At 40.7% G+C, this 25,924-nt stretch overlaps 1 protein-coding gene across 1 annotated transcript; it reads right to left on the reverse strand.

Annotated features, from left to right (window-relative positions):
- Positions 1 to 335: 335 nt before the first annotated feature.
- etfb (electron transfer flavoprotein subunit beta) lies at positions 336 to 23,856 on the reverse strand. The gene is made up of 6 exons (XM_084703918.1): positions 23,698 to 23,856; positions 14,017 to 14,175; positions 3,262 to 3,420; positions 3,058 to 3,120; positions 2,452 to 2,610; positions 336 to 2,374 (listed from the first exon to the last, which is right to left on the reverse strand). Exons 1-6 carry the CDS (start codon positions 23,749 to 23,751, stop codon positions 2,204 to 2,206), a joined length of 765 nt encoding a protein of 254 aa, XP_084560044.1. The 5' UTR covers positions 23,752 to 23,856; the 3' UTR covers positions 336 to 2,203.
- Between the last annotated feature and the right edge of the window lie 2,068 nt (positions 23,857 to 25,924).

A 25,924-nucleotide genomic window follows, 5' to 3' on the forward strand; every position in this document is an offset into this window, starting at 1 on the left:
TAATGTTTCCGAAATGTTTTGAGGAGTTTAGATCTAGAAATACTAGCTATGGACTAGCTATGGGCTAACATGCCAGTCCCACCTGTAAACACATTTCCGATTAGATGTCCCAAGTTTTGATGGTACTAGTAGAGCCCATATTAGACATTCTCTGGTACTAGCCTAGTGTTTATTTCTGATCAATTTCAATGTTCTCAAAGCGGTCTTTGGTCTATCGTCTCCCCAACATGACGTCAAGCAATGCATTGTGGGGGAAAGAAAAATTGTTGCAAAAAGTAGTTCCTTTTTGTAATCTATTCCGTTTTTTGACACCCAACAACATCAAATACAATGGATAACAGTTTAAATGTTTATTATCAACAACCAAATAGCGCAAATTCGTTGGAAAAATAAACCTGCCATATGACATTTAACCGACGTTGATGGAACACCCCCTAGAAACCATCTATAGGCTACTTGGTGGTGTATCTTAACCCAAAAATCAATTCAGCCTTGTTGATTTAAGTCAGCCAAATTGTGGTTCTATATTAATTTAAATTTCTTGTTAAACGTGCCCTCATTGCAAATATTGCGTCAAAGCACATCAAACAATGTAGGTAAGAAATATCTGTTTTCTTTATGTAAAGGTAGATTTTTTACAACATAAAATACAGTTGCTGAGGGTAAGAAGTCAACTTTGTGTGTCATTGATCATTTTCCTTAGGGACTGAAAGACACTGTCCAAACTCATTTGCAATCCAACCAAGTTAATGGTTTATGCACACTTGAAATGCACATCCACTACATGGTTAGGTCCATATTTATATATATACACAAACAGTATGAGTAATTACTTTGCCCTTTTGACACTCAGCTGATTGTGGAATACATGCTTGAATTAAAGAAAAATGACTGACTCACAGGCACAATCCCATAACCTACAATACACACACATAAATCATCTCTCCCTCTTTGACAGTGTTTCTCATGTCACCGTTTTTGGTCACCGTGACCAAAAGAAATTGGACAATTGACTCAAAAGCTGTTTTGTGGACAGGTGTGGACTATTGTTTGTTATGTCTTCATCAATTAAGTAGGTAAAAGGTCTGGAGTTGATTCCAAGTGTGGCATTTGCATTTGGAAGCTGTTGCTGTGAACCTACAACATGCGGTCAAAAGAGCTCTCAATGCAAGGGAAACAGGCCATCATTAGGCTGCAAAAAAAGGAAATCCATCAGAGTGATAGCAGGAACATTAGGAGTGGCCAAATCAACAGTTTGGTCAATTCTGAGAAAAATAATGCACTTGTGAGCTTGGCGACACAAAAGGCTGGACGTCCAAGGAAGACAACAGTGTTGGATGATTGCAGGATCCTTTCCATTGTGAAGAAAATCCCCACTCTCCAGGAGGTAGGCATATCATTATCCAAGTCTACCATAAAGAGAAGACTTCACGAGAGCAAATACAGAAGGTTCACCACAAGGTACAAACCTCTCAAATCTCAAGAATAGGAAGGCCAGATTAGAAATGAAATGATTTTAAGAAATCAGTTCTGGAACAGCATTCTTTGAACAGATGAAACTAAGATCGACCTGTACTAGAATGATGGGACGAAAAAGTATGGCAAAGGCTTGGAACGGCTCGTGATCTGAAGCATACCTCATCATCTGTTAAATACGGTGGAGGCAGTGTGACGGCATGGACCTGCATGGCTTCCAATAGCAGTGGGACACTAGTGTTTATTGATGATGTGACAGAAGCACCCGGATGAATTCTAAAGTGTATAGGGATATATTGTCTGTACAAATTCAGCAAAGTTGATTGGATGGCACTTCACTTTACAGATGGAGTAAAGGCATGGCAAAGCATCACAAAGGAGTTAACCTAATGTTTGGTAATGTCCATGGGTTCAAGCAGTCATTACCTGCAAATGATTCATGACAAAGTTTTACAAATTATGTCAATTTGTCCAATTACTTGCTTCTGAAATAAGAGGACTGTGTATATATTCCTAAATGTTTCATACAATATTTTGTTCAACACCTTCAAATAAAGCTGAAAGTCTACACTTTAATTGCATCTTGGTTCTTTAATTGTAAATCCATTGTGGTGGCGTACAAAGCCAAAATTATGAAAAGTGTGTCACTTTCCAAATATTTATAGACTTAACTGTAAATCAATGTGGACAGGCTGGACAGTCACTCCTCAATGTGTGCCTATGCTATTTATATCCTCCCCGATTCTTTGAGTTTGCCCACTAGGTCATCAACCGTGTCCACCTTAACCCCCGCCTGTCTCTGTGGTGGCTCATCCACCCTCACCACCTCCACCCGTGAAGTCAGGTCCACACCCAGGTCTGATGGTTTCACATTGGCAATCTTCTTCTTTTTTGCTTTCTGCAAAGGAACAAAAAGGCACATGAGGGATGAGAAGAGTCAATCCTAAGTGTATGTGTGATTCATAGGTTATTTACCATAATGTTGGGAAGGGTGGCATATCTGGGGGTGTTGAGTCGAAGGTCTGCGGTCACTACTGCTGGCATATTGATTTTGATGGTCTCCAGTCCACCATCAATCTCCCTCACCACCTTGACCTTGTCTCCATCCAGTGCCACCTCAGATGCAAAAGTGCCCTGCAATGTCAGAATGACTGTTCTTATCCACCCTCAGATACACGCTCTAACAAACCTTCTGTTTACATTCTCTGGCAAGGTCATTCCCATTCACAAAACATCTTATGATTAGAGAGAACCTTTCCATTGTTTCTCATGCATTTGCATCTGTTAAGTCATGTGTGTCATCTGTTGTTTGGAAACACCACTACTTCCACAATTGTGCTTCCTATTTAAACTGCCTTCAAATTGGCCTACAAATGTACATATTCACATATCTTATTGTTTCATTCTCACTTATAAAGCAAATTCTGATTCAATATGATGGCAATGGTCATAAGTTTATACAAATGTCAGTCAATGTTTTGAATAAATGAACCTCCTCGATTTACTAAAATCCTCCTGCTCTCAATTCACTTCATGAATTTTGCTTATGAAAGCTAAAACAGCCAATTGGACAACACTGACCTGGGGCCAGTCCAGTAAGGCAGCAGTCATCTGACCTGTCTGGTTACAGTCGTCATCAATTGCCTGGCAGGAAAACAACACATGAACAGAATATATTGTTATGTGGAAATGAAAGTAACATGACTGGTCCATGTAAAAAAAAAAAAGAGAAATTGTGTGGACAAATCTGGTAGGAACAAATAGCTACTTCCTAGCATCTCTCACCTGTTTTCCTAGGATGACAAGTTGAGCGTTTTCTTTCTTAGCCAGGGCAGCAAAGATCTTAGACACCTGTAGGGGGCCCAGTGTCTCGTATTCATTCCCAGTAACTTCAACATGTATCCCTCGGTCCGCCCCCATGGCCAGGGCAGTACGGATAGTTTCCTGCATATAATAGACAAAACACTACACTAAAAACTGAATCACAATGATATGTGATGAATTTTTTGTACTATGACAACATTATATATACAGTTACAAACACACACACCTGCCTCATATTCTGTAGGTCCCCCTTACACCAATCAGTCATAACATGACCACCTGCCTAAAAGGTCCCTTTTTTGCTGCCAGAACAGCCCTGAACATTGAGGTATGGACTCCACTAGACCTCTGAAAGTGTGTTGTGGTATCTGGCACCAAGATGTAAGCAGTGGATCCTTTAAGTCCTGTAAGTTGTGAGGTGGGTCTTTCATGGATTGGATTAATGGATTAAGTTAACCCATAAGCACAGCTAGTTCAGGCAGGGCAATCGGGCAGCACGCATCATTCATTCAGGGACGTACTCCGCCCACTCCTACACCCACGTTAGCAGCGCATATTCATTGGGCCACGTCCGATAAGGTGTCTTTAAAAGACGCGCGGATACGTACACACTCACCCCGGTTGTTGTATGATCAGTGCTGCTGCCACCCTCCACCATCCCCTTCTCCCCCATGCTGTCTGTGTGTTCTATCCATCAGGGAGGATTATATCTCTATTGCTTCCTGCCTCATATGTCATGTATGCATGTGTTGCATCGAGGAGGCAGGGAGTGCTTCCCTTAGATCATCCACTCCGCTAAAGTTAAATCTACACGTCCATGTCATGTTACAATAAATGCTCAAATCTAATACGTGACTGTCTTGACTGAACTTGAAATTTGTATGTACCATTCCTGAACAATTTTGGTTATGTGGCAGGGCGCATTTTCCTGCTGAAAAATGCCACTGCCATCAGGGAATACCGTTTCAATGAAAGGGTGTACATAGTCTGTAATGATGCTTAGGTAGAAGTTGTGTGTCAAATACACATTCTCATTAATGGCAAGACCCAAGGTTTCCCAGCAGAACATTGCCCGAAGCATTGCACTGCCTCTGCCGGCTTCCCTTCTTCCCATTGTGAATCCTGGTGCCATGTATTTCCTGAGAAGTGATGTCCTGGCCTGCATGTTTTAGATGTTTCCCTGCACAAACACACTCAATTCAAATTAATGGTCATAAGCAGGCCCAAACGGAATACGCAGGCGCAGAATTCCGACGAAAACCCGCGGATTTTCAAGTAGAATGCATTGGTCTGAGGCAAAATGTAAATACACTATTCAACTCATATTACCTCTCTATTATTAAAACGTTAGACAAATGCTAAGAATTGAAAAGGAAACACTTATCGACCGAAATTGCAGTAAGAGACAGGGCCAGAGAGTTTTCAGGCGATCTTTATAAGGATGGATCAATACTTTTTTGCAAAGTCTGTCAATTTTCAATCGACCATATTTGCCGTCAAACTGTTGTGGAACATCTTTGGCCGCTCCGACATAAGAACAGGGAGGCTAGAGGAATTCCCGCGGATTTCCGCAGATTTTCAGTCTGAATAACCACAGAAAATGTGAAAAAAATCTGCGTATTCCGTTTGGGCATAAGCAAGCTTCTGGAAAGCTGGATAAAGACCCATTCATTTGAATCAAGTGTGTTGGAGCAGGGAAACTTCTAAAACATGCAGGACCGGGGGTCCCTGAGGACCAGGGTTGGGAACCACTGATCTACATGATGTAAAAGAATTGGGTAAGAAGTATGTATGATTCATCAGACCAGGTCACCTTCTTCCATTGTTCCTTGGTCCATTTCTGATGCTCACGTGCCCATTGTAGGCACTTTCGGCAGTTGACAGGGGTCAACCTAACAGGTCTGCGGCTACGCAGCCCCATACGCAAACTGCGATGCACTGTGTGTTCTGATACTTTTCTATCAGAACCAGAATAAACCTTTTCAGCAATTTGAGCTTCAGCAACTCCAGCCTTCGCTCCCCATGTGCATCAATGAGCCCATGACCCTGTCGTTTACCTACCGGTTGTCCGCTTTTCCTTCCTGGGACCAGTTTTGTTAAGTCATGACCACTGCAGACCAAGAACACCCCACAAGGACTACAGTTTTGGAGATGCTCTGACCTAGATCTAGACATCGCAATTTGGCCCTTGTCAAAGTAGCCAAAATCCTCATGCTTTTCCATTTTTCCTACTTCTAACATCAACAATTTTCATGTGTAATATATCCCTCCCACTGAGAGGTACCATGATAACTGTCAGTGGTCATAATGTTATGACTGCAGTGTTTCCTCTACTGTTTATTTCCTTCAAAATGTTGGGGCATAAATAGACTCATCTGAAAATAAACAAGAATATTTTAACACATAGCTTAAGTAAAGGAATATTTGTTGTTGGAATTTATTTTCCTTTCTGAAGTTACGTTCACCGAGTTCCCAAGTCTAGCAAGCTTGAGTACAGTCTTGTTCTATCTCTAGCTAAAGTTACTTGACTACTGGAACATTGTTTCACAATTAATTTAATAATAATAATAATAATAATTAGTTGGCCATCAACATCACAAATATTACATTGTGAACGAAAATATAGCTAACTTAACGTTAGCTAGCAAGTTAAATGTACGTTTTCTGTTGCGCTATCTGGAGGATCTATCATCAACCCTGTTCGTCACTGCCAGGCTGAGCGGAGAGGAGAAAGTGCTCCGCTGTACTCTCGTTGTGTTTTTTTCAGTTGTTAGGACTGAGTGATTGATGTCCTGTCACTGTTCAGTTGCTCATCCTCCAATCGGAGAGAGAGCATAATAAGATTGTTTGTTTGAGTTCCATGGAGCGGAGGCTACTTGACAAAATTGTATTTGCTGTTTGAGCCTTTGCCTTACATGTGTTCTAATCCAGTACGATTCCTACCGGTTGTGTAGGAACCATAGTGAAACCGGGTTTCGGTACCCAACCCTAATCGCACTCTGCTGGATTTGGAAGGGGTACAGAAGGTGTGTCGCATTAGTTGAATTTTTCCAACTTTTGCAGTGCTTTGCCAAGGAAGGCAGTTAAGTCAGATATTTCAATAAGTTGAAGAAACAATATGATTATTATATTATTATTATATTAATAGACCAATTATTTGTTTGTAAACATTCGGGATTCGCGCTCAATGTGGCTGCAGAAAACCAGGAAAGGATAGCATTTTAAATGACAAAAGGACCACACGAATAATACAAATAGTTAGATTTAAAAAGACCAAAAGGGTCGAGGAGGACAGCCTTTTTTAGAGAGAAAGCGATTACCCATTGATCTGTCGCATCAGAATTTCGATTCGGTCACAAAAGTTACAAAGTTCATAATTTTACATTTTTACAGTCAATTCTACATCTAAAAAGTCGAGCAGGGCAGCTTTCAAGAGATATGGGAATTCTGCTTAAAGCCAGCTGGTCTGATTATTTTTCTGATTAGTTTAAACTGGCAATCTGAGTGAGATTAGCTACACTGTTTTGGACTTAACCCTTAATCAGACTGGCTCACTGGCAGTGTGCACAATGTTGTAGCCTATTTCACTCCATACTACACCAGAAACATCAGGGAGGACTGCTTAATGTAGATACAAGCCTGATGAAGATAGCCAGCATCTCGGATTTCTTTAACCGAGCCTGTTTCATTCGTCATTTGCCTGAGAAAGCGACCTCCGTTAGCCAGGCTAGTTTTGCCCGATCACATGGTCAGGCTCTTTAAGGGTATCTTGGTCAAGTGACTTTTGTGCTTAGACAAGTGAAACGTAAATGTATTTGTCCAAAGGCCAAGAGCCTCAAAAACTGAATATAAAGCCCTGCAATCCAGTGGCTAGAGATATATGATGACCTGATCGACACTCCAAGTGTAATAGACTGGGGAGAAGTTTGTCTTTTGCAACTGACATGCGCAGTTGAGCCTCCTTGACAGTTGTGTGACGTAGGGTGATAATTGGTCTATTATATTTGAGTCTACTTGAAGCTTTTTGGGGTGTGCTTGCCTACGGCAGCACAAACCATTGTTATCTCACATATATATTTATTGTGAGAATGCTGTTAAGCATATTGTTTTCCTGTTTCTCTTATTGTCATTCTCACTATTGCTTTTCAACTTCTCAGTTCTTCCGCCGTTTTTGGTCTTTAACTAGTCCTGCAAACTTTCAACGATTCAAAATTGTTTTGTATCAAAACGCTCAGCTCCGTCAGGAGATGATGGCTATGACTTCTGGTATTTCTCACTTTTATACTTTTTTTAAGAGTTAAGGTTTTTGTGCAAATTATTCTCCCATTAAAAGTAATGGTAAATCCTTTCAAATCATTAAAAGCTTCCTCCTCTTTCAAACTTAACTCAATTCAACCTTTCAAATATTCAGCCAATTTTGAATCGTGACAGTTTTAAATACATGAAAAATTTAGCTCCTTCTTGATTTTTATGATTGCTGCTCTTTTTCTGATATTCAACTAAATTTTCAAACAAATTCCTCTGACGTTCATATTGTTTAACTTACGGAAACAAGTCATACCTTAAAATGTAGGAAAACTTGTCCTCTTTCAGCCAAAGTAACTATTAAAGAGCTCACGTTTACAGATTTTCAGCTTTGAGCCTAGAAGCGAGAGCAGCCTGCAGACATGTTTTTAAACTGCCGGTAGAGTCATATTTTTGACCGCACAGACATATAAAGGACATGTCTGGTTTCGGGAGAGTCTTGGGTCTCGGAAAATATTCTAATTTTTTGGATTGGACGTATAGTTTTGCGTCTAGGTTAACCTGTTTGAGGTGTGGATTCCAGCTAAATTTGTGATTCTCTCTGCCCAGCTTGTTAGCGATCACAGCTGCGCCATCACCGTGGCAACCAAACAGACACGCACCATGAAAAGCAGAATTGGGTGACGTTCTGGAAACTGCCAAAAGGGTTGCATTTCTGACCGTACAGACACAAAGGATTTCAATAGTTTTGGCAGAGTCTCGGAAAATATCCTTGTTTTTTGGATTGGACGTACAGTTTTGCGTCTAGGTTAACCTGTTTGAGGTGTGGATTCTAGCTACTTTTCTTTACTTACCTTCAAATTCGTTCAACCCAGACTTGAGCAACTGGTTTTCTGCTCAATTTCACATTTTCCTGCAGCTCATCTTTCTGAAATGTTCCCCTTTTTGTTTAGCATTTTTCTTCTTTTCTTCCGTTTTCTGCCTTCATCTTGCTCCAGATCCTTTCAAAATACATTTCACAGCAGTATCTTCCAACTGCCAGTACTTATGAATTTTTTCCCTCTTTTCTGTACTTTTCTGCCTTCATCTTGCTGCAGGTCCTTTCTTACATACATTTCAGGCCTTTTGAAACTCCAGCAAATATCGTTTTGCTAAATGTTCACATTTGCATGCACTGATTTTTTTCACTTTGTTTAGCGTTTTTTTTTCTATTTTCTGTAGTTTTATGCCTTCGTCCAGCTCCAGCCGCTATTTAAAATACCTTTCGGTCGCTTTGAAGCTTCAGCTTATAACTTTCTGAAAATGCTCACAATTTTCAGCTTTTTTAGCATGGTCAGCTATCCCCATTCAGGTTTTCAGCATTCTCACTGCTGTTTCGCAGGAACAGCCTTTTCTAGTTTTTTTCATTAATTTTTGCCCCCCTAAGGATCCGGCAATATTTGGACTACATAGACAACGTAGGTGTCAAAAGTTTCGTCTTGCTAGCGATTGCGTTGCTTGTATTTGGATTTACATTCCGTTTCACAGTTTAGGAGGTTACAACGTTTTTGTGGGGGCAAAGTGCCTTTTGTCGACGAAGGGTAACCTGTGCTAGCTACGTCACCACAAGTTAGCAACGACGCATGGATACAACGTGATAGACTTTCTAGCTCGCAAGTTGGAGCTTGGATTACGAATGAAAAATACCACCCCCAAAATATCACAACCATTTTGTTTTGTAGAGAAAGCGATTTCTAGTGGAACTGCAATCTCGCATTTTTGATTTTGGTCGTGACAGTCTTTGAAATTTGAGCGAGTGCAGGTCGCCCGTGAGACCGCCTCGTCTTTTAGGCGGCAGCCATGCTAGAAAGCGTCATGGTAGTATTTTTGTAGCTAATTTTATAGTTCAATTTTACACAAAAAAACAGAAAGAGGTAAATGTTATGACAATATGGCTATTGTGAAAACAGCCAGGTGGTGAGATTTTAATATAGGTTGCTGTAAAAACGTTGATTTGTTTGCTACGTGAGAGCCTGTCAGCCTCCATTGACAATTGCGGCAGCAACAACAGTGTTGTCAACTCAGTCAACTGTCGATCTGCGTCTGGTGAGTATTTTCTTAATTTCGCACCAGGGTCAATTCTACATCTAAATGGACAGCAGTGTTTTAAAGATATGGCGATTGCGAAGACAGCCAGCGGGTCAGCATTGTTTGTTATTTGTGTAAAACTTGGAATTTGAGTGAGACCGCGTCTTGTTTTGACGTTAGCCTCAAAGTCACAGACTTGGCTCGCCCACTGGCAGTGTAGTAGTAGGCTACAGTACTGTCTTCAATGCCACAGCTATGGCTAAACTTTATTATGTCTTATTACACGGCTGTTCTTAGTGCTGTAGAATGCTCCATTCACTTGAATGGGGCTTCCCAACGTTCTGCGGTGAACAATGTTCTCATATTTGACCGTTGCTATGCATATTTGACCGCTGTCAAGGGAAGTGGCCCTTTTGCCTCGGATTCACGTCTTTCGTTGCACTCCGCAAGTAATCCGGTAACTTTTCAACCCCAGCGTACTCTGTTGCTTAGCAACGTCAGCTGATTTGAAGCCTAAATAATGCTCAAAGTCTATGAAGTTCAACGTCTTTGGCGAACTATTTCTCTGCTGATCAACAATACGAATGGTAACAAATACATTGTAAAAAGACACACTGTGTTAAGTTATTTTTGTTGGCAAGTAGCCGGGTAATAAGCGGGATAATGTATAGAACGCTGGTCATTATCGGGGAAATAAGCCCCTTCATGGCGAAAACTCTGCTTTACGTCGTGCTTCCCCTTACCTGTTCTAAAATCAGCGCAAACCACGGCCTCTTGGGGCTAATTGTTAATTATCCCTTTCAAAAGAAACGTTCTAATTTCCTGCGCTTTCAAACAATCAGTGGAGTGTGGATATTAATGGCAGCTAGCTTGCCTCTAGCAAACTGCTTTTGAATTAGCCATGTCCCCCTAAATTAATATCGAACTTATTTACGTTTTGGGGGGCTTATTTTCAGTTAGCAGACGGTACTATTTGAATCGCAATTCCATCTGAAATACTGCCAGTGACAACGTTGTTACAGTAGCTTGTTTCGAAGGGGGTCCCTTGTTTCAAAGGCTGTTCTTAATGAATTATGCAATATGAGTAGGCTAAATGCTTGAAAATATCACTAAGGGAAAACGGACCCACCTGCATCTGAAGCAAGCAAGCAAACCCTACAATTTCCCCAGAAATTATACCCTCTCTAGTTATATTTTGTTTTTGTCTGTCACACACATGTCACAGATGTGTTCAGGGCATGAACAGGCACAACTCAGTGGGTTTTGTCATTTATTTCACTCCTGCAAAAGACAATTGAACAATGTATTTTTCTTTTATTTTGCACCACAGCTTCCCTCGGCATTACAAAATGTACTAGTAATCATACACAATATTAAAATACTTACAAAGTACATAACAATGTATTGAATGCACACTACTAGCCAAGGGTTATAACATTTAGCAAATGTTTCAACACGAAAAACTATATCCAGAAGGGATAACAGTGCCACTTAGAGGGCCAATTAGAATCTGCCCGGTCCTATCTAAATCGCCCTGTTGAAAATGCTGATTGCATAGCACTGAAGAACCACTTGCATTGAATCCTTGTCTCCGCAAAACTACTTCCCACTTCTTCCTCAAATCTGTGTCTTTGGGAAACCTTCAAAATGAAAACGGAATATTTTGGAGAGTACAAGTAGCGACTGCCCTGATAACTACAGTCGATGCCACTAAAATTCGCTGGCCAATGTTATACCAGTAATATTGGTTTTATTTCTATAATAGCATTCTTGTGTCAGTTGTGTCATCTAAGTCAGTGTTATGGAATATGACATATCAAGTCTCAGTTCATAGCCGGGTATACACCGGCCGGTGCAGTAAACATAGTGCTAGGCTAGCTTGCTAGCTACAATTTCAGTACAGTAATATCAAGATTCTTGCTCCTAATTTCTCAACTATGGTAAGATTCTATTCACAAAATGCAACAAATAGTACTGTAATGTTAAATATTACTCGTGAAAAGTAATCCCCTGAGCCCTATTTGGGATAGTTCGTCAATTAGAATATGCTGCACAGGTGTGTGGCATCTTGTTTATTCTGCTGCTATGCAACTAGGAATTTGCCCTTTCCAAGATGGTGGCCGCATTTCTCGCGCCCAGCAGCCAAGGCGGCGTCTACTCTTGTCTATGTTTGGAACTACAAGTCGCATGTGACACGCTTTACTTCCGCATTACTCGATAACAATGGGAGTCTATGGAAGTGTCGCAACTCTCTTTTTCTATGGCTCTGGTAATGTCATATCGTCAAGTGCGCGAGGGCTCTTTTGAAGAAATGTTGAAGCCTTTATGCACCCTTTTCATTAGTCTGTATTTTTGCCCACTTACGCTAAGCAAATTGCTCACAATTCACAGGGTTGTGGTATGAAACACGAGGGTTTGCAGGGGAAGCCCGGAAGCAAGAAAAAAAATCCCAAAAAACTGCCTCAACGACAAAAAGAACGGTAAACAAACAAGCATACGTGGAAGGACCAACCAACCCTGACGTAAAAATAGTTAGAAGTAAAGTTTTTTAATTTGAAACATGTTGAAACATGCAAGTTTAAAAACAAAGCTCACTGATGGTTAATAAAGCCAGAACTGTGTGTAACTTGCGTTTTCATCAGATTTAATCCAACAACATTACTATTTTGCCCATAATGCAGCATAATAAGTGGTGTCCCATTCCAATTACACATTTTGAGCCCTTGCAGCCTCTTGTACTCAATCACTTGAGTAAGTCTGTGAGGGTTCAGGGCTTAGGGGAGACATTTGGATTGGGCATTAGTATCATAATTCTCTACACAAATGTGTCCAAAACTGATACATTCAAGTTAACTATAATAATATTCATAGTTAAATACATTCATATATACAAATATAACAATATGAGTCCAACATAATGCTTATATTACATAAAGCTTAATACAAAAAAGCACTGTGCGCGCTACCTTTGTTGAGGTCTTTATTTACACAAACATTAAAACAATACTAAGACCTAGGTTTGAGCCAAGACCCGTCAGGGAAACTTTCTGAAGACACTGTATACTTCAATTGTTATGATTGCCAGATAAATACAAATTCTTTATTTGATATTAAAGCACAAAACAAAGTACTTTGTGACCAATCTCCCGGAGGACACATATTACTGAATGTCATTTGGCAGAGTGATCAAGTCTCAAATACACACCCAGTCTTATATACTCACTACATCTGGTCATTTCTAAGCGACAATCAATCAACATAAATGTCAGTCTCATTCTCCTAAGACATTACATTCACAGTTGAAACAATACAGCCTCAGAACCTGATGTCCCAAAGCTCATCCCCCCCCCCCCCCCCAGGTGATGAGAACTCTCATGCTGCATTTCTCTCCAAGTCAGGAAGTCATAAAACTCCAGAAGTTGACCATCCAAAACGGTCAACTGTCCTTTGTGGGGTCATTCTAAACAAGAGTTAAGGAAGAAAAACAATGACCTCACTCTTCTCCACAATGGATTGTAAACTACAAAAAGGCCTCTACAACAAATGGTCTCTACAGTCAAAGATCAAACAGCTGCTTTATTAGCACCTTACGATATGTCTCCAACTGACCCTTTCAAGTCCTTCCCCTTCAGGTCATAAATATCTTAAACCACCAAGATTTCATGTCTCCAGATGACCCCCTGGTCAAAATAATCTCCATTTATCAAGAATCTTAGATAGAATGCCGAATAAGATGCTCCACCCACCCCTCAGGGTCTACTGTCATACAGGGAGTGGTTCAGAAGCCTTAGGTCAAACAGACATACTTCTAAATCCTTCACACCCTCTTGACCTAAGACCTTTTCTGCCAACTGTAAGCTAGCCTCAGGGTTTCCTTAACAATAGACAAAATCTATTGTAAATCGATTTACCCTCAAATTCTTTCACAGACCCCAATGTTGACAATGCCACAATTTTCATTATAATATTGACCCGTTCGGTACAACATCCACAGTTCCAAACACGCTTGTAAACAAAAAAAATCCAGTTTTAAGTAAAAATAATTTGTTTGTGTGCCAGTCTACCACTGTTGCCCAAAAACTCACCTGAAGTCGCAATTGGCTCTCTGAAAAGATGCGGAGACGCAACATTTTATAACAACACCTAGGGAGTCAGATGGCTGAGCGGTGAGGGAGTCGGGCTAGTAATCAGAAGGTTGCCGGATCAATTCCCCGCCGTGCCAACTGACGTTGTGTCCTTGGGCAAGGCACCTCACCCTACTTGCCTCGGGGGGAATATCCCTGTACTTACTGTAAGTCGCTCTGGATAAGAGCGTCTGCTAAATGACTAAATGTAAATGTAAACACTATAAATATATTCTATTTTGATACATTTTTCAGCTATATCGCACAGCCCTTTACTCACCTGAACTTGCTGAGGGCCACAGCTGACAGCTACCACTTCCTTAATAAGCTTCTTCTCCTTCAGCTTGACAGCCTCCTCCACAGCAATCTCACAGAAGGGGTTCATGGAGTGTTTCACACCATCAGTTACCACACCGCTGTGGTCCGGCTTCACACGGATCTGAGTGAAAGAAGGGGACAGTTAACTGTCATTGGAAGACGAGAAACAGATGTCACATGGTCACAGGGAGGGAGTGCATGCATATTTGGATCCATTAACTTTTTCCCCTTCCCTTCACACTTAGTTATCTATACTATTGTGCAAGGAGTGTGTGTGTGGACGTTTTATTGTGGGATTTTAGTGGAATGATTAGCTTGAGAACCCGGCACTGTGCAAAGTTGTAATTTTGCGGGTGCCGCGGTGGATGTTGTTTGGATGAGCGCTTTGGGATCACTAAAAAGTTATTTGCCACCATGTTTTCGTGATGGATACCCTTCAAACATGTTCAGTTGGCACTATGGATCTTGCGAGAAACATATCACAGTGTTGAACTGAGCTACACTAAGCACTGATCACCATAGTTGGTTACGAAAACAGGCATGAGTTGGATTTACGTTGTGTTACAATGTCTATATGAAATCTGCACATCAAATTTAGGTTAATATAACATTGTTTCAAAGTTGCAGTTTTTTTTTCTATCCTAAAGACAAAAACTAAATCAATTTAACCTTTCACATTTATTTGTGTCAATACCCACTAGGGGTGCAACAATTCGGTTTTTGGGGTCACGGTTTCACCGGTAGGGGGAAGAAAAAAACATTATAATTTCAGTGTTCTCTCTGTATGTTCGGTGTATTTTCTGTATATCCGGCGTAGAAGTGGGATGTTCCGGAGCGCAGAAGGGGGGTGGATCCGGCGACTCAAATCGGGGATTGGAGGAAACCGAAAAAATAGAACACAACAAAAATACACTGCCTACATAGATTATTTGACTAAATAAACCTGCTTGTACATCAGGGCAATGTATAATTTAATTTCAAAACATGCACTGCATGGGTGTGAAACTAAAAACACTGCAACAACCGTTTTTACAAGCAGCAATTATCCATAGGATTAAATTAACCAAAAAACGCACTGGATGAGACAAACAGTCCATCATGTACCATGACAATGTAAACAGCACAGGCTACTTGTGGGACTTATTTGAAAAAGTTAAAGGGGCAATTGACTGCAAAACCGATTTGACCTTGTCATAGTTGAATAACGACAGTTCGGTGGGTAAAATGAACATACCGTGAATATCAAAGTCCATTGACACCTCTTTCCTATTCAAATCTCAAAAAGAACAAATTTGGCTGTAAAACGCTAGCTTTTCAACAAAGCTACCGGTCCTACGTAGGACCGGTGATCACCCTCTTATTGGCTCTGGTCTGTATCTTTGTCACGCCCCCAAATTTACATCCAGACCAGCCCGAGGTAGCGTCTATCTCCGATACTAGTTTAGCTTCGCACTGCTTTGTGTAAGCTACTTACAAGGAATTACAAAGAAGAACGTTTTGAATTATAACAAGGATATTGAAAATGGACCACGGTCGTAAATGCTGTGTTCCAGGCTGTAGCCTACAGGGAAGGCTAACACTCACAGTCTTCCCAAGGAGCCAAACATTCAACAGGCATGGCTGCTGTTGTCTTATGAGAAGATCCCGGCGAAGTTCGACACTCAATCATTCATTTGCTCTGAACATTTCACCCAAGACAGTTTTGACAACCTTGGACAATTTCAAGCAGGATTTGCTAGGAAGCTGAACCTGGAAAGAGGTGCTGTTCTGACCGTATGCTCATTGCAACCGCAAGCTATAAGGACAGTATGATGTTGTGCTGACAGTTATTAGCAATGCTAACTTTTCCTGTATATAGCATACCAGGTAGAATGCTAAATAAGTTTCTACACACATCAAATGACTCTAGCTAGACTAGCTGTAGTCGGCATTAGAAGGGAAGCTTCCGAAAAATAGCCAGAAAACGGAACAGCAGTCTGACTTATTGCTAACGCCTGTCTAGATAATCTATCTGAAAGAACTGGAGAAAGGCAGGTGCTTGATACAGGATACGGTAGCATTGCTAGTAACTGTTACTAGTAACACCTAGACTGTAGGCATGTAAACAAGTTTAGCTTGCTAAAGCAAGAGCATAGGTAGAATGTGTGATAATTTAGCCTAGTTTATTGGCAATGGGGCTAACGTTGATTCATGTTCCTGACTGTGTTTCGTTCAAATAAATAACCTGTGTAATGTAAATCTACAATTCACGATGCATGTTTGTCCAGATCTTGGTCATGTCATTTTTCAGCAAGTTATTTAGAGCTAGCTAGCTAACGGAAGCCGAGTAGAATCAGGATATGGTTTGGTTGCTAAGCTGTAGCCTAACGTTTGACCCACCCAAGTCAATCCAGTTTGCTTCAACAACAAAAGTGGAAACAAGTAATGTTATCATTTCAAATGATATATAGTCAATCTGTTGAAAACAGTGTTGTGTAGGCACAATAGATTTATTTGCACGTTTTTATTTCAAGTCTCCAACTTAGGTGTTTCAGCGAGTGCTGCTGTTGGCCGTGTTGCGTTTTTTCTCCCCAGCTTCACTCGTTGATAACCAACCAATCAGCGCACAGCTTATCTAAATATTAATGAGCATACTATAAAACGAGAAAAGCTAGTGTTTTTTCCCGGGAACGTTTCAGAGGATCTGTCAGTGGGCATAGAACAGCACCCGGGCCATTTTCAACCCAACCAATGTTACATACCCCATTCGGTGACCTTAAGGAACAGTGTGAATTACCAATTGCCCCTTTAGTAATAAGCCCGTCGCGTTGTGCCTAACAACTCCCCTTACCTGTTCTAAAATCAGCACAAAACACGGACTTGTGGGCCTTCTTGCTTTTCTAAAACTGTTACTACAAATATTTGATATGGTTTCATAAATAAAGACAATCAAATTTAAGAAACAAAATAGTTTAATAATAAACTGTAATTCTTCCGCCACTACAAAGTATAGTTCCTACATAAATCGTTGAAACGCAACAGATTGGAAACAGTGGACGGCCCATGTCGTCTTTATAGTGCCGGCATCATTCCTTGCCTTTGCTAACGCTTCGATTTCAGCCTCTGTCTTCTCTGCATGCCTGGTCTTTTTAAACCCTTTCTCCTCCATTCTGTCTCCCACGACTCGTCAAACATCAGTCCACCCAGCAAATCAAAATTCACAAGAAAAATTGCCATTCTCTTTTACGACTAGGTTGCTTGCTACCGTGTAACTTTGTAACGTCTTTTTAAATTTGAAATATTCGATGCGCAGTAATATGGAATGTCTTGTTATGAGGACAACTTGAAAGGTTATGTTGGATTTTACAATGGCATGGAACGCGATATAGCCATTCAGAATCAAGGATTGGAACAATACGTTTTAGAAGTTACTATGAAAGCCAACAACGTGATTCAACATGTCGGCTGTGTGGCAGGACTTCACAGTATCAACGGATGATGACAAAATGGCTATTTGCGGAGTTTGTAAAGTGTCAGTGATGCGATACATTTTAAGCTTACAGAGTTACAGCTGCATTTCTGTGCATACGTGTCAAGAATGTGTCATTGTCAACAACACAGTTTTAAGGAAACTGTAGTTGTTCAAGTTCAAGGAGGTACTGTTCAAAATTGTGACGTGAAAATATAAATCTGCCATATTTGAAATCATTTAAATAGTTTTCATGAGTTAATGTCTATTTCTAAAATTATACAAATCAAGTTTTTAATGTCCCGTATCTACAGTAAGTACCCCATCATAACAGAAATTATAGTCTAGTAGTATATATATATATATATATATATATATATATATATATATATATATATATATATATATATATATATATATATATATATATATATATATATATATATATATATATATATATCGGTATCGGCATCAGCCAAAATGAGCTTGTAAATATCGGCATAATCGAATATCGGCTATATTTCAATATTGTGCATCCCTAGTCCCATGACATGAAAACTTCACTTCAGGAGGTTACATTTTGATAGGTGTAGCCCTGGGTATTCTTCTCCGCCTTTGAGAAAATGAGAGCTCAAATGCTCAGTTTTGAAAATCCCCCTATTGTGACGTCACAATGGGGAAGGTTACCTCCCCTTTCACTGGTTTGCCCGCATATAGAATTTGGCCCACCAATGAAAAAATGAGCTACGGCCGTGCAAGCGTAACATTGTTTTTTCCTCGAGACATCATGGCTTGCAAACGACCGAAGCATGGCAGTTAGCCATGAACAGATAGTCTTGCACCTCATCTTGTCTAAGTCGAGTCAAACATTGACCACTGATGTTGACTTTGTTACAAAACTGTTTAGGCACACCAACAGTAGGAAAAGCCCAGGCCCTGATAAGATATTATTATATCATCACGTTGAGGGCTCACTAACTCATGCCAGACTTCTGTTCATTGATTTTTCTTCTGCTTATTGATTTTTCTTCTGCTTTCTCTATTCAACCACACTTGCTAGTAGTGAAACTTATTTCTCACCTCAATCTTTATATGAATATCATTGGATGGATCTTAGACTTTATGACAGAAAGATCAGTGTGTGAGAGTTAATGGCGTCCTTTCAGACAAGCTCCATTCATCCACTGGCTCACCCCAAGGTTGTGGACTCTCTCCCCTTCTTTATATTCTGTACACAAATAGAGTGAGTTTAAGAATAGACACATCATAAAGTTTGAAGATGACACGGTCATAGTCAGCTTGCTGAAGGGAGGAGATATGGATCATGGGCTGATTGTCAATGACTGTGTCATGGTGTAAGGAGTTTCACCTTGAACTGAATTTGTCAAAGACCAAGGATATGATTATTGACTTCAGGAGGTCGGTGCCCATCCCCCAATTTACAACTATTGAGGGGATTGAGATTGATTTGGTTGAGAGTTATAAATATATGGGTACAGTGTTTGATAACAGGCTGTGCTTTCAGAACAACACAGATGCCATTTCAAAAAAGGTACAGCAACGTCTATTTCTTAACCCTTGTGCTGCCTTCGGGTCACATGACCAAAAGGTTCATAACAAACCATTGTTGTGTTTACCCAATTTTACCCAATACAAAAGCAAATAAAATAATTTTCTTTTCAACCTTCGCAATGTGAGGGGTCTGAGACAGCCCAACGGTTAAAAGAAAATGCTTCACTTTGTTTTTGTATGCGGTAAAGTTGTCGCAAACGACGGTGGGTCACAATGACTGATGGGTCAGAATGACCCGAGAAGAACACAAGGGTTAAGAAAAATGAACTCTTTTAAGGTGTGCACCAAAATGATGAAGCTGTTTTATAGAACTTGAGTCAGTTCTGACATTTTGTGTGGTGGTATGGTTTGGTAATCTGAATCTGGCTAAAAAGAACAGGCTTGATCAGCTTGTCAGAGTGGCCAGTAAAGTCATTGGGGTAAACCAAGTCCAGCTCTGAGCTTTATGTTCGGCAGGTCACAAGGAAGACCCAGTCCATATTGGCTTCAACTGACCATCCCCTGAAGGGGGAGTTTGAGCTCTTGCCTTCAGGAAGAAGGTATAGAGCTCCCACACACAGAACAAAAATATTTGGGGACTCTTTTGTTTGTTTTGCTATTGGGAGGCTAAATGTGCATAAATGAATGGCATGAAGTTTATGGACGGAATTTATTCTGGGTTTTCAATATTAAGTGATACTGTATTGTACTGTATTGTGTGTTGTATTGTGTGGTGTCAGGTATGCTGTTCATGTAGTATTTTATGATGAATTTAATGTGTTTTAATACCTGTCTACAAGCAAATTTCTCCCAGTGGGATCAATAAAATTGACTTGACTCTTTCTTCCTCATAGCATGTAAAGCTACAGACACAAAATCAGTACGTCTTGAGGAAAGCTCGCGGCGGGACTGCTCGTAGTGGCTGTAATTGGGCACCAAGGCTGAATTACGGTAAGACTTCAGATACAGTATTAGGGGGCCACTAAGGCCTATATAAAACCATCCAAAAACAGAATGTCATGGGATCTTTAAAAGGGTTGATTGACTTTTTTGGGGGGGTATTTCATACTGTTCCTTAAGGTCTCCGAATAGGGTATGCAACATTGGTTGGGAACGAAAAATGAAAATGGCCCGGGTGCTGTTCTATGCCCAGTGGTGCCTTAATGCATGGGCTTACCTGGGTCTCGACCAATCGGTGGCTTCTTAATAATACAAAATAATAATGATGATAAACATCCGTATTCGCGGTGTCATTACTCTGCTCTACAGCGCATCTGGTGGTGGATGTGGAGGGAGCCCCCCTCCCCCTTATCTAAACAAAATGTAACAAAAACTAGAGGGTACAATTTCGGTGTGAGTTTAAAAAACATTATTTAATGTGACATTACTTACTGTACATGCAAGTATTGAATTGCTTAAATGTATAATAGTGTTAGTACACCATGGCACGATATACTTGCTGATGCTGTGCAGCAACGCACGTTGTATCCATGCGTCGTTGCTAATGTGTGCTGACGTTGTGGCGTAGGCTAGCACACAAAGTTCCCTTCGTTCACTCAAGGCACTTTTTGTCACAAACTGAATTTCAGCTTTAACCGTGCAATGGAACGTAAATAAAAATACAAGTAACTCAATTGCTAACAAGACAAAACTTTTGACATTTGCGATTAGCGGGAGGGGGGCCTCAAAAAATGAAAAAAAGTCCATAGCCCAGGGGCCTCAAGTGCTATTAAGACGCCCCTGTCTATGCCCCCTTATGGTGTGTTCACACTGCAGCGTTTTTTAATGCTCTGCACCGCTTGCCTTCCCACAGTGCTCCACGCTCGGGGTCGTGTTAGAAAAGTTAATACAGAGTTGTTGTTCTCTAAGGTCACTGTTGTAGTTTGTGTAAAACGGTGTCATGGACAAGTGTGCAGGCTTGGGTTCATGTACTTACAATATCGATCATTATTGATATAAATATAGGCACTCCTGTCTCGATCAAAATACAGCTTTTACACTGCATGATGCAAGGAATCCGATACGCTGACTAGATGTTGCATGATCGTGTCAACTAGGCTATAGGCTACAGTACTGTACAGCACTTTTCTGGTAACATTCGCTAGGTAATGGCCACTACACATACTGTATGGCTAGCGAGTGACTGCCAACCAGCATTTCAACGTTGAATGTCAATCGTGTGCCGGGTAAACAAGACTACTGTAGCAAGACTAGTAGAGTATGCAGCTAGCACAGAAGTTCGAGCTAGGTTACGTACTGTAGCTAGCCAAAGTGACGAGACTGAATTTAACACACCAGGGACACCGACAACCTCGGCAACCCTGCGCCAGGTATACATCTTTTGTTAACGTCTCTCTAATCGTACAGAGGCGCTTAAAACAAGACTGAGTGTGTTGACACACATACGATGAGTTGCTCTTCCATCTTGAAATTGTCAAACCTGGAAATGTTTACCATGACAAACAGTTGCTACGTTACAAGAAATAAGAAACCAACGCTAGCGTTTCCACTCTCCTCATTTACATAAAGTTGAGAAGATCCAACCACAGCCTGTAAGGAGAGCCTTGCCACTCCCTATTAAGCCCCATTGTAACGAATTTTGCTGCAGTTCCACCAGAGTTCCACTGGGGGTGATTGCGAGCGAGTGCATGTTGAATGGGAGTCTATGGAGCTAAACGGCTAAATATGTCTCCTTCGCCTGATTGTCGTTGAGAAATCTACGATTTGATTGTAGTTTTTGCATGTTCAACATGGATAATAGGTTTGAAAGTTGAATGAACGATTACTTATGTCCTTTTGATTCTTACCTTCTTACAGGGTGAGTCATTGTTCCCCATAACATGCTAGCATTCTTCTAATGAATACTGATTGGTTAGTGAAGGACTGATACGACCAGAGTTCCCGCTTGATGGCATCCAAAGCAGAACCAGAATGTCAGAGCATTAACAAAATTAGCAACAACATTAGCAAGACAAAACTCTTTCTAGCATGTGTATGCAGGGAGAGCCTAACCTGTCAGCTGTGTTGTCGATGCCCTGAGAGAAAAAAGTAAGTGACCAGAGCTTGCCGTAAAGCAGTAGCTCTGGTCGTACGATGTGTATGACGTCAATGACATTTTCAAAAGCTTTTTGGAACAGAAAGGCAACTTTAAGACAATGTAACAGCCAGCAGTGTGTATTTTTTTTGCCTCCCCTTTCGAATTCAAATTACTAGACAAAAAATTATATCCTGAGAAAAGTGGATTTTGAGGGGTACTGCTCCATAGACCTCCATTCATTCTGCACTCGCTCGTTAGTGCCCTCACATGGAACTTCAACCAGTTCAGAACCCGGAAGTTTCCCGAGAGTGAGTTCTCTCTATATTATACATTCTCTGATCCAACTTTCAACGCCCCGCTCAACTTACCACAATACCCTACGCGAGCATCGACGCCCCGCTCACCTTCCCACAACGCCCTACGCGAGCGTCAACACCTGGTTTAATTGAAAATGAATTGGAAGCTGACGCCCTGCTCTGCCTGCCCTTCTGCAGTGTGAACGCACCGTTATACATCCAGTGAAATTTTCCCGGGAAAAAACGCGAGGTTTTCTCCTGTTATGGTATGCTCATGAATATGTAGATCGGATGCGCGTTGATTGGTTGGTCAACAACGAGTGAAGCTGCGAAGCAAAGACGCAACAAGGCAAACACTCACTGAAAACATACCAAAAAAAAATCTATTGTGTCTACACAACACTGTTTTCAACAGATTGACTAGATATTAATGTAACTAGAGAGGGTACCATTTCTGGGGAAATTGTGGGGTGTACTTACATCGTTTGTTTTTACAACTGATATACAGCGGCGCACCACACAAGCTCGAGTTTAAATACATTATGTAATGTGACATTACGTAATGTACATGCAAGTCTTAGCTTAAATGACTTAAATGTATGATGCGCTTGTCGATCAGTCCTACACCACAACACGATAATTGCTGAGCAACAGCACAAACAATGTAAAAATAATTCACAGAAGCACAGTCCATCTCAATTTTGCTCTCAAAGTGCACCAGATGGATTGATTTAACTTTAAAACGCACCAAATGTTCTTCCGGTGGAACATGCCCCCCGGACCCCCTACTAGAGGGGCCGAGGGTCACCCCACCATAGTCTCACAAAAACCTGTGGGAAACACTGAAGATGTTGCTGTTCCTTTTTGACAAGCAGATAGCACTAGGTTAAGTTATTTCCATTTAAAAACACTTTCACAAAAGCAGTCTGGGATCAAAACAAGTTTGACAATAAAAAAGGCTCTCCTGAAAGAGCGCAAGGTGAACGTAGAGCTCACATACCCAGCTAACGATGGCAGTATGTTTGACCTCCGTACAAAAGGGTTTGTTCAACTTTGTAATGACCTTGGTCTTTTTCCACAGGCTAGTATGTTGACTTGCAAGCCAGTGTACCGGTGAATTATTAGCGAATATGCAAGTTTGCTAGCTTGCTAATTGACAAAAGAACAAGCACTATCCAACTAGTCTTGCTAAATCAAGTAAGTCACTAGTTAGCATGCTTGCTTGTTGCTCACCAATATGTTACTAGCCAGCAAATAAACATTCCCAAATTACAATAATATGTTTGATTATTTCAATAATAATACAAATACCTTGACAGCATAGTCAATGACACGTTTAACTCCAACAAGGACGCACTTCGACATTGTTGAGTTGACGATTCTTCTGTTTCACAAATTGGTTACACAGCTCGCTAACTTTGCACACAGGCTTCCTTTTCCTTCTTCTTCTTGTGTTTGGTTTTTCATGGTATACATTCTCGTCGTTTTGGTACTGCCACCTCCTGGTATACCAACCCGGTCTCATCCCAGCTCTTCAAAGATTGAAGAATAACGTGCTCCCGGTTCTTGGGTTTTGTACTTATGCTGTGATTTAGAGATGAGGTTGGAGTGAGGGATTTTTTAGAATTGGTTGTTCTACTACTTGACTTGTGTATTGATATATTAGTTTTTTTTTATACTTGTACTTACTACTTTCAATCAAATCAATAATCCCCTCATTTAATTAGAGTAAAATAATATCCCAAAAGTCAAGTCCGTTTTCCAAAATAAGAGTCCCACAATCAAATCAATATAATATAGTAATAATCGCATAGATATTTTAAAAGCAGAAATAAACCCCAAACTAATAAGAATAAATAGATAAAACTAAAGGGAATCAGGGAGAACAATTAATTGACAATTTCACATTGATTTGGGGAATTACTATTTTTGTGTTATTGTCATTAAGTCAAATTGCAATTGTTGTTTGTTTGGTAAATTAGTTTTTTTTTCATGAGAAGGAAAAAATAGAACAGGTAATAGAGAAACAAAATATCAAAAACAATAACAACATCAATTCTATTACCTCTGAAATATAGCCAACATGTTTTGTGTGTTTCATTCTGTAGTGCAAACAGTACCATCTTTCCAAAGAACCACATATTCTGATATTGATCATCATTATTAGCGGTGTTAAAGTTAGACACTCGTTACACATACATGTAAGCGCACGCGTGCGTGTGTTAATAAAGGTTCAGTCTTTATTTAATTTTTTTACAGCAAAGCTGATTTCTCACTGTGTGGTTTATTACGTGTAAGTAGTATTTGGATAGCACTGGGTACAGGACGTAGAATCGCTGTACAATTCACACTGTCAAAAATGTCCCTACCAATTGGAGTAAAGTGCGAAAAAACCCGCGAGTAGTTATTTAAAAACAACCCAATACCTTTTTGTCTAAAACGTTGGGTCATTGTTTTGGTAAAGACGCCGCGCTATTTAGACAATCGGGACTTTAAGCAGCAACTGTTGAAGGGACGGCTAACAGTGCGTGTCCACTGCAGCGACGCGATGCGAGCGACAACATGTTTTCCATTCATTTTCTATGGAGCCAGGCGAATCGCTTGCGTGGTGCATTGTGGGTAGCGACGCGATTCAAGCGATTCGAGTTGAGATTTTCTCAACTTCATGCAAATGAGGAGCGATTTTCGCTAGCGATGGCCAATCGGAGTGTTTTCTTGTTTCTCGTAACGTAAAAACCATGGTAAACATTTCTAGCTTTCTAGGTTTCAAGCTGGAGGAAAAACTAATAGTTTGTGTGGCTGCTTACCCAGTCCTGTACGATACATATCTGTATTCGTACAGAGATGTTAATACAAAAAAACGATGCATGGCGCAAGTTTTGCGAAAGTTGTGGGTGCTTGTACTTTCAAATTCAGTTTAGTCACATTACGTAACTTCGTTCTGTCCTAACTAGTTAGCTAGCCGGGCTGGAACTCCCTATCGTATCGGCAGATTAGCAGAGATTGAGGAATATAGTAAAACGTTTTTTTACACATGTCAATGTGTATGTCTACAGTATTAAACAGTTTTATATTTTGTAAACAAGTTGTATTTTGATCGATGTTGCAACTACGTAAACCCAAGTCTGCACACTTGGCCATGACAACTACAACAGTGACTTTAGAGAACTACATTCTAAATTAATCTGTTTGAAACGCCCCCGAGCGTGGTGAACTGTGGGAAGGCAAGCGATGGCAAGCGATTCGCGTCGCTGCAGTGGACACGCACTGTAACGGTGCGTTCACACTGCAGCGACGCGATGCGAGCGACAACATGTTTTCCATTCATTTTCTATGGAGCCAGGCGAATCGCTCGCGTGGTGCATTGTGGGTAGCGACGCGACGCGACAGAGTTGAGATCATACACATAATAAAGAGTAGACGCCGCATTGGCTGCTGGGGACGAGAAATGCGGCCGCCATCTTGGAAAGGTCAAATTCCCAGTTGCGTAGCAGCAGAATAAACAAGATGCCGCAACACTGTGCAGCATATTCATGCT

The sequence above is a fragment of the Hypomesus nipponensis genome, chromosome 2 (genome assembly GCF_054491055.1).
Source record: "Hypomesus nipponensis isolate SF chromosome 2, ASM5449105v1, whole genome shotgun sequence".
In the NCBI taxonomy this organism is placed as follows: Eukaryota; Metazoa; Chordata; class Actinopteri; order Osmeriformes; family Osmeridae; genus Hypomesus; species Hypomesus nipponensis.

Excerpts from the sequence above, each read along its gene's own strand:
- etfb (XM_084703918.1), bottom strand. The coding sequence starts at position 23,751 with ATGTCGAAGTGCGTCCTTGTTGGAGTTAAACGTGTCATTGACTATGCT. Across the intron at positions 2,611-3,057 it reads CCTTACTGGACTGGCCCCAG|GGCACTTTTGCATCTGAGGT; the intron begins GTCAGTGTTGTC and ends CTGACATTGCAG. Across the intron at positions 2,375-2,451 it reads CCACCCTTCCCAACATTATG|AAAGCAAAAAAGAAGAAGAT; the intron begins GTAAATAACCTA and ends GTTCCTTTGCAG.